At 40.6% G+C, this 15,457-nt stretch overlaps 1 protein-coding gene across 2 annotated transcripts in view; it reads right to left on the reverse strand.

Annotated features, from left to right (window-relative positions):
- Positions 1 to 4,531: 4,531 nt before the first annotated feature.
- The window catches only part of smap1 (small ArfGAP 1), a 153,868-nt gene continuing 142,942 nt past the window's right edge, over positions 4,532 to 15,457 (reverse strand). For both annotated transcript variants that reach the window (XM_062995594.1, XM_062995593.1), the window contains 2 exons: positions 14,067 to 14,398; positions 4,532 to 5,685 (listed from right to left, as the gene is read on the reverse strand). In XM_062995594.1, the coding sequence (XP_062851664.1) occupies positions 5,557 to 5,685; positions 14,067 to 14,398 (461 nt within the window). In that variant the 3' untranslated portion in view covers positions 4,532 to 5,556. The remainder of the gene's footprint in view (positions 5,686 to 14,066; positions 14,399 to 15,457) is intronic.

Below are 15,457 nucleotides of genomic sequence, written 5' to 3' on the forward strand. Positions count from 1 at the left end.
TCCAGTAGTTTTACACCGATCAGCCACATTAAAACCACCTCCTTGTTTCTACACTCACTGTCCATTTTATCAGCTCCACTTACCATATAAAAGCACTTTGTAGTTCTACAATTACTGACTGTAGTCCATATGTTTCTCTGCATGGTTTGTTAGCCTCCTTTCATGCTGTTCTTCAATGGTCAGGACCCCCACAGGACCACCACAGAGCAGGTATTTTTTGGGTGGTGGATCATTCTCAGCACTTCAGTGACACTGACATGGTGGTGGTGTGTTAGTGTGTGTTGTGCTGGTATGAGTGGATCAGACACAGCAGCACTGCTGGAGTTTTTTAAACACCTCACTGTCACTGCTGGATTGAAAATAGACCAGCAACCAAAAATATATCCAGCCAACAGTGCCCTGTGGGCAGCGTCCTGTGACCACTGATGAAGGTCTAGAAGATGACCAACTCAAACAGCAGCAACAGATGAGTGATCGTCTCTGACTTTACATCTACAAGGTGGATCAACCAGGTAGGAGTGTCTAATAGAGTGGACAATGAGTGGATACGGTATTTGATCCACTTGTGTCTTATCCACTCATACCAGCACAACACACACTAACACACCACCACCATGTCATTGTTACTGCAGTGCTGAGAATGATCCACCACCTAAATAATACCTGCTCTGTGGTGGTCCTGACCATTGAAGAACAGAGTGAAAGCAGTCTAAAAAGGTATGTAGAGAAACAGATGGACTACAGTCAGTAATTGTAGAACTACAAAGTACTTCTATATGGTAAGTGAAGCTAATAAAATGGACAGTGAGTGTAGAAACAAGGAGGTGGTTTTAATGTTATGGCTGATCTGTGTAGGTTAGGGTGGCACATTGATGCAGCAGGTAGTGTGGGTGCCCGCATTCATCCACAGTCTGTGAGGAGTTTCCTCCCACCTCTTTAAACACATGCACAAGATGTATTGGCTATTGCAAATTACACACTTATTGTTTAGAGGGTTGGACTCACTGAGGCTTTGGAATTACTGCCACCTTGACCATGACCATGACAGAACAGCTAGTGAATAATAATAATAAAAACACAGTTCATTCTCCTAATAAAAGGGCAAAAACACATGCTGAAATTGCCTGGGTAGTTCAGCAGGTGGGGAAAATGACTAACAAGCAAATGTCACAGCAGCAGAGTGCATAACACCACCAAAAACTAAATACAACGGTGACAAAGTAAAAATAAACCACCAGAAAGAACATGGTACTGGGAATATATTCCACAAGTCTTAGAAAGTGTACTGGAGAAAAGAAACACAAGATTTCCCTTATTTGCTTTGATTTGGTGAGGATTGATGCCTAACACCTCCAACATCTCTGCAAGAGTGCAAGGGTCTTAGCATATGTAGCACTGCTGTCCTGAAAGAGACCACTCCCCAAAGGCACATAAATGTTTCAGCATATTGATTAGGTGACCAGCCTGAATAAATTTAAATTGATGACCATTTTCTCTCCTCTAACTGGAAAAGTAGTGCAATGCACATTATATCAACATTATCTGTTATTTATGTTTGTGCTTTACGTGGTCACACGTATGAACTGGCAGCTTATTACACCCAAAAACATTGGATTAAAAATTTTAAGGTGGCACGGTGGCTCACTGGGTAGCACTGTCACCTCACAGCAAGAAGATCCTGGGTTTGATTTCCAGGTGGAGCAGTCTGGGTCCTTTATGTGTGGAGTTTGCATGTTCTCCTTGTGTCCGGTTTCCTCCGGGTGCTCTATTTTCCTCCCCCAGTCCAAACACATGCAGTCAGGTTAACAGGGAGATACTTAATTGTCCCTAGGCGTGTGTGTGTGTGTGTGTGTGTGTTTGCCCTGTGATGGACTGACGCCTGTCCAATATGGTTCCTGAATTTCACCCAGTAAATTGTACCCACAGTGATCCTGAAACAGATAAAGCGGTGAGCTTACTCTATGTTTCATTCACTCATTCACTGTCTGTTTACCACCGCTTTATCCGTTTCAGGATCACGGTGGGTCCAATACACTGTCCATCCTGGACCGGCCGCCAGTTCATCACAGGGCAAACACACACACACACCTAGGTAACTAGAACAAATAATCTACTTGTTCCAGACACCTGGGTCATTTTTTTGCTTTCCAAACCTGACAGATATTGAGCAGTGCACCCATCTGCTGTTTGTCATGATTTATAATAAAAACTGAACGTTACAACATGTAGTCTGACTGTTTAATAAGTGTTCCAATCATTAAAATTTTTAAAATCATTCAGATTTTTAAATTGTTCTGGGGCACAAGCAATACAATTACTTTAATTTTAACATGTTTCTTAAGAAGGGTAGGGTATCAAAGTGGGCAGGGTATTAACCCGTAGATGAAGCTAATGTACTATTTGTGGTACGATGACTGTCAGAATTTCTTAAGCATTTTAATAGTAAAATGTGGAGCTGATATAATGGACAGTGAGTGTAGAAACAAGGAGGTGGTCATAATGTTATGGCTGATTAGTGTATCTCACTAAGGTGATAATATAATGACAACTGTTTAACACTAAATCCAGATTTTCTTTCCCAGGATTCCTCATTCTAGTAACAGTTTACTAGACTGCATACTGAACACTTAGTTTATACCTGTCCTGATGTCCTGAAGATTTAAAACAAGGATCCTAACAGTACATGAGAGTTTTTGTGCTTTGCTACACCCAGCTGTTACAGAAAAACAATCACGTTATAAAATAAATATGAAGACGGCTTGAACATTCAGAAAATGAGTAAAACACTAACATTAACATAAGCAAAACATTTATAAGCATTAACTAATACATATTATGTTTAAAATGGAAACGGATAGGGGAAAAGGTACTTCACTGTGGGTTCTTCTTCTTATTATTATTAAGCACTGTCAAGCGGATTCCAACTCCTGGCAACCATATGGATAGCAATTCTCCAGAACACCCTGTCTGCTGTTGGATCCTCATGGTTTTTAATAGCTCATTCACTGCTCCTCTAATCATATTCATCCATCTTGTTGCTGGCCGTCCTCTCTCTCTTTTACCCTCAACTCTTTCACGCATAATTGTGTTTTCCAATGAACTGGTTCTTCTCATAATGTGTCTAAAATAGAAGAGCTTCAGTTTGGTTATCTGGGCTTCTAGTGCAAGGTATGGCTGGGCGCTTAATTGAAGTTCCAGTTTATTCCAAAGCTGTTCAGTGGTGCTGGGATCAGGGCTCTGGTGCTGGCCTGTTAGTTATATTTTACAGTTTTACAGGAATTGTTAATCTAAAGTGACTTATAACTGTCTAAAAACAATAAAAGCAATTAAAGGTTAAGGACCTCGCTCTAGAGCCCAACAGTACCAACGGAGCAACTAATTGAGCAGTAGTGGTGCAGCAACCTTCTGATTACCAGTCTAACCACTGAGCTACCACCACCCTGTTTAATAGTTTAGTGTGCGACTGTACATCTTAAAGGCTTTTAATTTTCGATCATTCCCATCTCCACTGAGATCATCATTTTTTTAAACGACCGTTTTGAAACTTTAAATTAAAATTAAATTAAATTAAATTAAAACTCCTCTGTGTTATTGACCCAGCTGTAAGTAGTTTTCCTGATTTGTCCTTGGTTTAGCAATTTAACTGTTTATTTATGTATTAGGATTTTAACGTCATGTTTTACACACTCTTGGTTACATTCATGACAGAAACGGTAGTTACTTCTTACACAAGAGTCACCAGTTCACAAGTCATGGACAATTTTGTATCTCCAATTCACCTCACTTGCATGTTTTTGGACTGTGGGAGGAAACCGGAGCTCCCGGAGGAAACCCACGTGGACACGGAGAACATACAAACTCCACACAGAAAGGACCTGGACCGCCCCACCTGGGGACTGAGATCGTCATTTTTTTTAAACGACCGTTTTAAAACTTGATTAAAACTCTTCTGTGTTATTGACCCAGCCGTAAGTTGTTCTTTAGTGTTTAATTGAACTGGATTTAAAAACAGATTTATTTATTTTTAAAAGCAAACAATATATCAATGCAGACTCGTAAATCCATGCCATCCCCACTGAGGTCATTATTTTTTAAATGACCATTTTGAATCTTAATTAAAACTTTTCTGTGTTATTGACCCAGCCGTAAGTTGTTCTTTAGTGTTTAATTGAACTGGGTTTAAAAACAGATTAATTTAATTTTAAAAGCAAAAAAAATATCAATGCAGACTCATAAATCCATGCCATTGAGATAAGCTTTTTTTTTAAATGACCATTATGAAATTTGATTGAAACTCCTCTTTGTTATTGATCCAGCTGTACATCTTGTTCTACGAGTCTTTGTGAGAATGGACATGAGAAAAGATCCAAGGCAATGTAAAGCGACCTTCAGCAGCAAAGCTTTGGATTAGAACTGTCTTTATTCCATATGACCCTCTTTTAAAAGCAAAATAGAAAAAAGAAAAAAAAATTAAAAGCAAATGAGAATTTTACAATAAATGAGGCATCAAGACAAAACGATCACACAACAGTTCATGGCTACTCACTGTTTAATTCACGTAAATAACATTTGAATTCCTCTGTACTAGGCACCAGAAAAATGTAAACACATCATAGAAATAAACCTGGATGACGAGGTGTGGATGAGCACGTTATTGCACGGCAGACGAAGCCAGTCTGAGTCGACTGATTCTGCCTCAGTCACCACAAATCTGTATCAAAACGCTTCTGTTTGTTCAACCCCCCACCCCCAACCCTGCATGTTCAAATATCCAATACACATTTCTTGTGGACACTGCACATATTGATTTGTTCCCAAACGGTCAGTCAGTAATCCAGCCCTGTTTCTCTGATTGGCCCGACAGTTGAGTCATCCAGGTTTATTTAATAGTTGCTAACTGTGCTTGTTTGTATCGCACACATTAAAACATCACATTAAAAGATGAAGGGGTGATGAGCTGAGGTTATCACGGTTTCCTACAGGAATGGGAAGAAAGGGGGTTACGGCTTCTATCTTATGCTTACATACAGTACATCTGTTCGTACAATAGCTGCTACGGGACTCTGGGATACAGGGGGCATATACAGTGGTCAGCATGGAAAAAGGAAGGGGTCACGAACATGATAGCCATTTCTCTGCCATTTAAATACTATTTTTCACTATTGATTTTTGTAATGATATATTAGACGCTTGTATAATTGGTCCAGCAGCTTTCTTGCTGATATGTATTTTTTTCTTAACCCAAAAATATATATATAGTAGAAGTAGAGGAAGAAAAACAAAACTGCAAAGTAGACGGACAAAGCTGCCGGTCTCCTTAACTCTTCACACTCTCGAGCACTCGAATGATACAAAGTGGCAGAGCGAGCGAACACTCTCCAGTAACAGAGTAGTAACGTTGGAAAAAAGAGGAAGGGGAAAATAAGAGCAGTACATGAATAAAACTCTCCGTGTGCTCTGGCGGCTGGTCAAGGAAGAGAAGACGAAAGGATAGAGGGATCCTTCACCCTTTATTGTCCTCCACCTTCAACCTCCCTTGCTTGCTTGCTTACTCACTTACTTCCAGAGCTGGGTACTGAGGGTCTGACCAGCAGGAGGTCCCACCCAGCCCCCCATAGTGGTCCCCGGCTGGCCGAAAGCCATGGGAGCGCCGTTCAGGTTCAGACCAGACATCTGCTGGTTCACCTGGTCCAAAAGAGGAAGAGAAGAGACACAAAATGAAAAATTGAAAACTGAACATGATAATTTAAACATCTGACTACTCTTTAATCTGTATCCTTTTTTTTTATTTGTCCTTGTTTTAGCAATTTAACTGTTTATTTATTAGGATTTTATCATCATGTTTTACACTCTTTGGTTATATTCATGACAGAAACGGTAGTTACTGGTCACACTAGATTCATCAGTTCACAAGTTTAATGTCAAACACAGTCATGGACAATTTTGAATCTCCAATTCACCTCGCATGTTTTTGGACTGTGGGAGGAAACCCATATAGACACGGGGAGAACATACAAACTCCACACAGAATGGACCTGGACCGCCCAAACTGGGGATTGAACCCAGAACCATTAACTCTGTTTTTCTTTCTATCATATTTATGCATTTTCTCCCATTTTTCTCCCAATTTAGCATAGTAAATTTGTTGATCCCTGATTGCAGTCGAGGTGGGTATATTGCTGCTCACGCCTCCTCCAACCCACGTGCAGCCCTTAGTGGAACCCTTTTTCACCCATGCACTCTTCACAGGTGCCTCTCTATCTGCAAATCAGGGTTTGAAGACCCCACCCACATAGTCCAGTCAGCCCACCCTAGCAGAACCGTGTCTGCTGCAGGCACAGACAATTATGCTCGCTCGGCAACGCAGAGTTATGAACCGAGGAGTTCAGAATCTTGGCACTAGTGTGCTAGCGGAATATACCGCTGCGCCACCTAGGTGCCCCATTAAATCTCTTCAAATGTTATTTCTCGATTTTATTTCTTAACTTCCTACAAATGTATCCATATAGGTGGCTATGTGGCTTCAAACCATTCTGACCAGATATAAAAGCAAAAGGCATTTCAAGAGACCAGAGACTGTTTTATTCACTTGTCTTTACACTCCTCATCTTGATTATGCATTATTATCTTAGAAATGGCCATTAATTCCATCTCTAACTTCAACCAATCATTACAGCATCAGTTAAAAGGTTTTCGCTCTTTGAAAGCTTTTCTTCACCACTTGCCCTGTAACCCTCATCAGTGATTAATTGTATAGCGTGCACTGCTTAGTTCCTAAAATGCTATTCATTAAGTAATTAGAAATTTTTTCCACTTTGTAGAATTGTGCATAGAAATATGTAGTACAGTGGTGTTCAAAAAAATAGCAGGCCAAAACCATTAACCTGATAAATCACTGTTTTTAGTAGAAATGCTATTTCTACATAGCAAATAATTTACTTGAAAGTGTAGTAGAGTAATGAAAACAAAACAAACCCAACAATTAGGACATGCATCCCACTCATTCTGAGTAATTGAAGCATTGATTGAAAGGGGCTTGTTCAAAATAATAGCAGTGAGGAGTTCAATTGGTGAAGTCATTCATTCTGCAGAAGAACGTGTGTCAATTTTGTCCCTTATTTAATTTAGGAGGGTGGCAAATGTTGCACAGCTTGGTCATAGCACGTTTCCTTCTGAAATACTGGGTAAAATGGGTTGTTCCAGACATTGTTCTGATGAACAGCATACTTTGATTAAAAAGTTGATAGTAGAGGGAAAAACATACAGAGAAATGCAGCAAATTATTGGCTGCTCAGCTAAAATGATCTCAAATGCCTTGAAGTGACAACCAACACCTGAAAGACGCAGAAGGAAGCGTGGAACTACTGTTCAAATGGATCGAAGAATAGCCAAAATGGCAAATACTCAGCCAATGATCACCTCCAGAAAGAATTAGGAACATCTGAAGTTACCAGTGAGTACAGAAGATGATTAAGTGAAGCCAATTTACCAGCAAGAACTCCTTGCAAAGTCTCGTTGTTAAGAAAAAGACGTTTCCTGAATGGGTTAACATTCGCCAAGAACACATTGACTGGTCCAAAGAGAAACGGCTCAACATTTTGTGGACTGGTGAAAGCAAAATTGTTCTTTTTGGGTCTAGTGGCTGTAGACAGCATGTCAGACGACCCCCAAGCACTGAATTCAAGCCAGAGTACACTGTGAAGACAGTAAAGCATGGTGGTACAAAATGATGATATGGGATGTTTCTCATACCATGGTGTTACGCCTATTTATCGCATACGAGGGATCATGGATCAGTTTAAATATATCAGAATACTTGAGGAGATCATGTTGCCCTATGTCGAAGAAGAAATGTCCTTAAAATGGGTGTTTCAACATGACAATGACCCAAAACATCTTGGTTACAGACAAACAAGATTGAGGTAATAGAGTGGCCAGCCCAATCCCCTGACTTCAATCCCATAAAGAACTTGTGGGCTGAAATCTGAAGCGCGTTTTTTTGAGGCAAAACCCAAAATTGCAGAAGAACTGTGGAATGTCGTCTAATCATCCTGGACTGGAATACCTGTTCAGAGGTGCCAGAAGTTGATTGACTCCATGCAACACAGATCTCAGAAACAATTGTTTGGCACTAAATATTAGTTCAGTAATTTAAAGTAAAGTAAAACCTCAAACATTTTTTCATGTTATAGATAAATTTTTTTGAGTTTTTAATGAAAAATGCTGGCACTGCTATTTTTTTGAACAGCCTAATATTCATTTTTCTTAACTTTCTGTAAAGGATTAACACAAACTGGCAAAATTTTGTTAATGTTTTGATTTAGAATTGAAAGTGTAGTATTTTCAGTGCATTTGCATTTATGGAAATAAAAGTTATTATAATGATTTTGTGCTTTATTCACTTTTTTAAAATCACTGCTATTTTTTTGAACACTACTGTAAATGACGTAAACATGCACAGAGATAGTTTGGAATAAATTAAGCATTTAAAAGCATTATTTACAATATTTCCACCAACTGCATCCAATATTTTTCGTGCCATCTAATATAGAGATCTGAACACATCCTACACATTTTAGCTACGTTACATACAGGCCTGTTATAATTATTACATAACCACTGTATTGCAGTTATTTTAGCATATAGTTTTTATTTCAGATGACAGATGATAGTTGTTGGGATCCTAAACGGTGCATTTATATGCAGATGCAGTATGATTATCAGATTTAATTATTCACCGTCATGCTCTAATTGAGGGTCTGTGTGTGTGTGTGTGTGTGTGTGTGTGTGTGTACAACTATGTTTACACATTTTAACATTTGTTGAAGGTCTTATAGAACACCTTATGTTGTGTAAGCACTTAGTGTATTCCATCATCCCTAAGCTCTGGTCACTCTAATATATTATCACCAACAGAGAAGAAAATGAAATCGTTAATAACAATTACTGTATCTGTGGGATCATTTGTATCTGTCATCAGTTGAAATATAAAAACAGTGACAGGACTCACACATCAGTAAAAAAATACTTGCCAACAACTAATCATACACTGATCAGCCATAACATTAAAACCACCTCCTTGTTTCTACACTCACTGTCCATTTTATCAGCTCCACTTACTATATAGAAGCACTTTGTAGTTCTACACTTACTGACTGTAGTTCATCTGTTTCTCTACATACTTTTTTAACCTGCTTTCACCCTGTTCTTTAATGGTCAGGACCCCCACAGGACCACCACAGAGCAGGTATTTTTTTAGGTGGTGGATCATTCTCAGCACTGCAGTGACACTGACATGGTGGTGGTGTGTTAGTGTGTGTTGTGCTGGTATGAGTGGATCAGACACAGCAGCGCTGCTGGAGGTTTTAAATACCATGTCCACTCACTGTCCACTCTATTGGACAATCCTACCTAGTTGGTCCACCTTGTAGAAGTCAGAGACGATCGCTCATCTATTGCTGCTGTTGGAGTTGGTCATCTTCTAGACCTTCATCAATGGTCACAGGACGCTGCTCACGGGGTGCTGTTGGCTGGATATATTTTTGGTTGGTGGACTACACTCAGTCCAGCAGTGACAGTGATGTGTTTAAAAACTCCAGCAGCGCTGCTGTGTCTTATCCACTCATACCAGCACAACACACACTAACACACCACCACCATGTCAGTGTCACTGCAGTGCTGAGAATGATCCACCACCCAAATAATACCTGCTCTGTGGTGATCCTGACCATTGAAGAACAGGGTGTACGGGGGCTAACAAAGCATGCAGAGAAACAGATGGACTACAGTCAGTAATTGTAGAACTACAAAGTGCTGCTATATGGTGATAAGTAAGTATCCTATATACTGTATAAGTGGAGCTGATAAAATGGACAGTGAGTGTAGAAACAAGGAGGTGGTTTTAATGTTATGGCTGATCAGTGTATGTGGCATATTGGCTGAATCACAGTTATTTAATACTGAGGATAAACTTATCTTGGCTTCATTAGGATGAACACAGAGACTTCAAAGGTTAGGTTAAAATTTGTGGATGTTTAGGTGTATTATGGGTAAGGTAAAGTAAACGTGAGTACCAAAACCAGGACATTCCAAGTATTGCTGGTAAACCAACAGTGAACTGTGGGAGTATTTTGGGTTAAAGGGAGGTGAAAATCAATTTATAAAACTGATAGTTCCAGTCCTAAAATCTGATTGGCTGAGCCGTGTTCGAAGCCGTTGTAAAATCCCCGATATACGCACACCTATGACCACCTCGCATCATTCCATATTAATACGCCACTGAAAAGAAAACGTGAATGTTATGTTCGCCCTCATGTTGCCTAGCAACACTGTTAATGAACTACCTGGGGAACTAATCGCGGAAGAATGCTTTTTGTAAGTGTTTTTGTAAATAAAAACACTTATAAATTGAACATTGTTGTATTTTATTATATTTTATGTTGACCGACGTTTTATAAAAGCAATAAGCCACTCAAGACCATGCGTTACTGCTATGATTTTATCACGGGGAAAGACGTTTTATGTTTCAAAACATCCTTCCCCGTGATAAAATCGCAGTCTCTCATGGCTTATTGCTTTAATATAGACTGTATATTATCCTTCTATATTAAGGTGCCATTATCCAAAGGATGCACATTAATAAAAATTTATTTAACAAAGGGTGCAATCACCTCCTGATAAGTAGTGATCTGTAATGGTTTAATCAGCCATCGTAAACTCACAAGCTCATCCTGACCCATTCATCTATATCCACATTTATGATCTGGTGTGAACTAGGTGTAAATAATAGGAACTATTTTTAGGGCAGTTGTAGCCTAGCAGTTAAAGTACTGGACTAGTAATCAAAAAAGGTCGCTGGTTCAAGCCCCACCACTGCCAGATTGTTACTGTTGGGCCCTTGAGCAAGGCCCTTAACCCTCAATTGCTTAGACAGTATACTGTCACAGTGCTGTAAGTCGCTTTGGATAAAAGTGTCTGCTAAATGCCGAAAATGTAAATGTAAATGAACTAGGTGTGAAAATAAGAAAAGCTGTTCTTTACTGCAGGGTGTGTAAAAATGTTTTGTTGCTAGTTTATTTTCATGATCTCAGGAATCATTAAAAATGACAAATTGGGTAAAAATGTAACCATAATCAGTCGTGTTTGCTTCCTTTAAAAACCAATTAACAAAATCTGTACCGTGCCATCCCTTATTTTTAATGTGGGGAAATAGATGCACCATAATCTCTGGACACCCACAGACTCAGAGAAAGGGGTGGTGGTGGGGAGTGAGGGTTAATTAGGGTTGTGTGCTGGGTTTATGATACATAATTAACCACTTAGATGCAGGGAATCGAACGAGTGTGCCTAGCGATGGGGGTGTTGTGCAGGTTAAGGACTGTTATAATACAGCTTGCTAAGGCAGCACATATATAAAAAAGTCCCCGTTAAACACAGGGAACACTGGGAAAATATTCTGTATTTTTTTTTAATCTGTATGATGCTAAGCATAAAGACAAAGGGCTTATTGTTTTCCCCCAATTTTCTCCCCAATCTAGTCGTATCCAATTACCCTGATTGCAATACGCTTCACCTCTACTGATACTACCCTCCACTGCTGACTGAGGAGCTTCGCAACTGACACACGCCCCCTCCGACACGTGTGCAGTAGCCGACTGTATCTTTTACCTTCACGAGGCGAGTTCATATGCGGATCAGCTTTGTGTATGAAGAGCCACACCCTGATCAGCATTATTCCCCAACTCTGCTCAGGTGCCATGAATCAGCTAGCAGAGGTCGTAATTGCACCAGTTATGAGGAACCCTGGTCCGGCTTGTCCCACCCTGTGAACAACAGCCAATCGTTGTTCATGTAGTGGCCCAGCCCAGACGGATGGCAGAGCTGAGATTCGATATAATGTATTCCTGATGATTCTATTAGCTAATTTAATACAGAACGTTTGTGTCTTACCTAGTATTTATATATGCGACTATGACAGCTTTGCCAATTTTTTTTTAACACCACACACCATCATTGTAAGATAACAAGATAACATTGTGTTACTGAGTGCCACAACAAAACTGAAGTAATTATGGGACGCCCCTTTCCTACACCTTAGGTGAAGGGTAACCCTGGTAGTTCTTTTACAGGAGACCTGGATGCAGACACCAGAATTTGTTCAGCTTGATTTGAAATCAGCTTGTTTAGATATCTCGAGGGCTGAGAAAGGTGGTGCATGCAAAGTCATTAATTCTACATGATGTTTCTACATTCCAAATCAATACAACAGTGTATCAGATATGATAACAGATATAAGAAAGGCCATCAATACACCACCTATGGTCGATACCTCCTGGTTCTCCTGGTTTAGCAACCTAGATGGCTCATTTCCATTTTAATTCTATCGCAGAATGATATCTGAATTTTTCAGAATGATAAATACTTAGTACCTCATATTCTGTGCTATTTGATCAATGACCATGTTGGACAGGATACCCTTTTGCTAACATAAAGATTCTATGTTTATTACAGGGACATAAAAGGGGACCTGAAGCTGTTATACAAACATTATCCTCATCAACTACATACACATACACTGATCAGCCATAACATTAAAACCACCTCCTTGTTTCTACACTCACTGTCCATTTTATCAGCTCCACTTACCATATAGAAGCACTTTGTAGTTCTACAATTACTGACTGTAGTACATATGTTTCTCTGCATGCTTTGTTAGCCCTCTTTCATGTTGTTATTCAATGGTCAGGACCCCCACAGGACCACCACAGAGCAGGTATAATTTGGGTGGTGGGTCATTCTCAGCACTGCAGTGACAATGACATGGTGGTGGTGTGTTAGTGTGTGTTGTGCTGGTATGAGTGGATCAGACACAGCAGCGCTGATGAAGTTGCTGCTGGACTAAGAATAGTCCAGCAACCAAAAATATCCAGCCAACAGCGCCCCGTAGGCAGCGTCCTGTGACCACTGATGAAGGTCTAGAAGATGACCAACACTCAAAACAGCAGCAATAGAGGAGCGATCGTCTCTGACTTTACATCTACAAGGTGGACCAACTAGGTAGGAGTGTCTAAAAGAGTGGACAGTGAGTGGACATGGTATTTAAAAACTCCAGCAGCCCTGCGGTGTCTGATCCACTCATACCAGCACAACACACACTAACACACCACCACCATGTCATTGTCACTACAGTGCTGAGAATCATCCACCACCTAAATAATGCCTGCTCTGTGGTGGTCAAGTTTACATCTTGGTCAATCAGCCCGAATTGGGGTCTAGGTTGTCTGGCTCTGATAAACTGAAGAAAATTCATTCTATTTAAAATGATGGGGCAATTAGTTTGGGAGAAATATAAAATTTCATGTTATCCTGTCAGAATAGAGAAGAGCACCCGACCCGCAATGAATTCTGGGATTGCCTTGATCACTAAGGCAGCGTCGGATGCTCACTCGTTGTTGAGCCAAAATAATTGAAATATTAAGATGCCTCAGTAGTGAGGATAATAAGGCATCTATAGGATTTTGAACAGCCTCCTTCTCGGGAGCGCGCACAGGATGACGTAAAATGCTGCCTATGTAGAGAGCTCCCTAGCTTTTCAAACACACCCTCTGTGTCAGCCAGATTTGTATTATCCTGTTTTTTATGTTCGGTCCTTGCCCAATTGCCTCGTCTAAATCTTATGGGATACGCTGTTGTTAATTAGATATCTCTACGACTATGAAGGATTTTAACTCTTTTCTATAGTATCATGCTGCAGGTGCAAATGTTATAACATAATGCTGCAACTGCACATGCAAAACACACACAGACGGGGTGTTGGCTGCTGTTGGGGAGTCATCATTTGGTTTGGATGATAAACTCATTGGTTTAAATGTTATATAATTTGGTTTGGATAATAAACATGTATAATATCATACTGCAACATATGGATAACATCTGTGTGTTGTCACACTCCCATGTATAATTAAAAAAATTTATGTTAAAGTGGGGCAATGGGAAAACATGTCCTACTGTATTTGAACATATGGAATCGTAGCAGCAACAAATACAAACAGTACAGAGTCTGTTACCTGTCCCATGCTCCACTGGGTCTGCTGGCCAGGCTGCATGGCATACATGTTCTGCGCAGGCACAACACCTGCTGGCATCGCTCCGGCTTGAGCTCCCATCATGCCTGGTGCAAGGCCCATTACACCAGCCTGGGCATTTCCCATAAAGCCATTCGGCATCGTCATGCCAACCATCATCCCAGTATTCTGGCCCATCATAGCTCCACCCTGGCCCATTACTGCTCCCATCATGGTGGTTGGTGGCATGGGCCCGCCCATGGCTGGAAAAGCTTGGAAGTTACCTTGGGGCTGAGCAGGAAACTGCATCTGAGACGTACCAATGTACATCGCAGCTGTGGAGAAAGAGTACACACAAACAAAAAACAGTCAGTACCATCTCACAAAAACCCACGCAAAGCTCACAGCCAGAACCAAAATGAAGCGTGGTGCATGTCTGCACTAATATGCACTCCCAGTCCGACTCCTCTCAAGTGATCTTTGAAATGAGAGAGGGAGAAAGGGTGCAGTAGATGAAAGGGCTTATTAAGAGGCGACTTGACAGTGAAGAAATGGCACAGCCTTCAATTTAGAGGCTGAGCTCTCAGGGAAGTGCGCCCTTTAAGAAGTGCAACGTAGAGGGTAAATAGTCCAGGATTTAAACTGCTTTCTAAAATATTAGACTGCAAATGTGCACAGGCTGAATAAGTAAGCCTGTTAACAACTAGCTGGTTAATGTGGATGTGATCAGAAGGCAAACTAGTTAGTACACTGGTATGTGATTTGAAACAATGGCTTTGTTGTTGTTGTTAAGCTCTAAGCTCAAAGCTATTTTGTAATTTTGAAAGTTTAAGACTAGATGAATAGACAATAAAAAAAACAACAATGCTAATAGAAACGCCCTCTGAATACCCAACGCCTAAAATCTTCTGCATTTGCTGTCTAGTTTTGGTTTCTTTGAAGCCGCCAGGTTTTTTTTTTTTTTTCTATTTTCCCACTTTTTTCCCCCCAATTGTCTCCCCTAATCTAGTCGTGTCCAATTACCCTGATTGTGTCCTCTATACTGATTCGACCCTTCACCGCTGACTGAGGACGCCTCTCAACTGACATACGCCCCCTCCGGCGCGTACAGTAAGTACAGACTGCATTTTTCACCTGCACGAGTCAAGTTCATACATTGACGGGCACTGTGTATGGAGGGCCACACCCCCATCAGCATTATTCTTCAGCCCTGTGCAGGCGCCAGCAGGGGCCGCAGTTGCACCAGTTATGAGGACCTATGAACCGATTTTTTACCCCTGTGAACAACAGCCAATCGTTGTTCATGCAGCCGCCCAGCCCAGTCAGAAGGCAGAGCTGAGATTCGATACGATGTATTCGAAACCCCAACTCTGGCATGCTAGCGTACTTTACCG

This window comes from Trichomycterus rosablanca, chromosome 5 (genome assembly GCF_030014385.1).
Source record: "Trichomycterus rosablanca isolate fTriRos1 chromosome 5, fTriRos1.hap1, whole genome shotgun sequence".
NCBI lineage: Eukaryota > Metazoa > Chordata > Actinopteri > Siluriformes > Trichomycteridae > Trichomycterus > Trichomycterus rosablanca.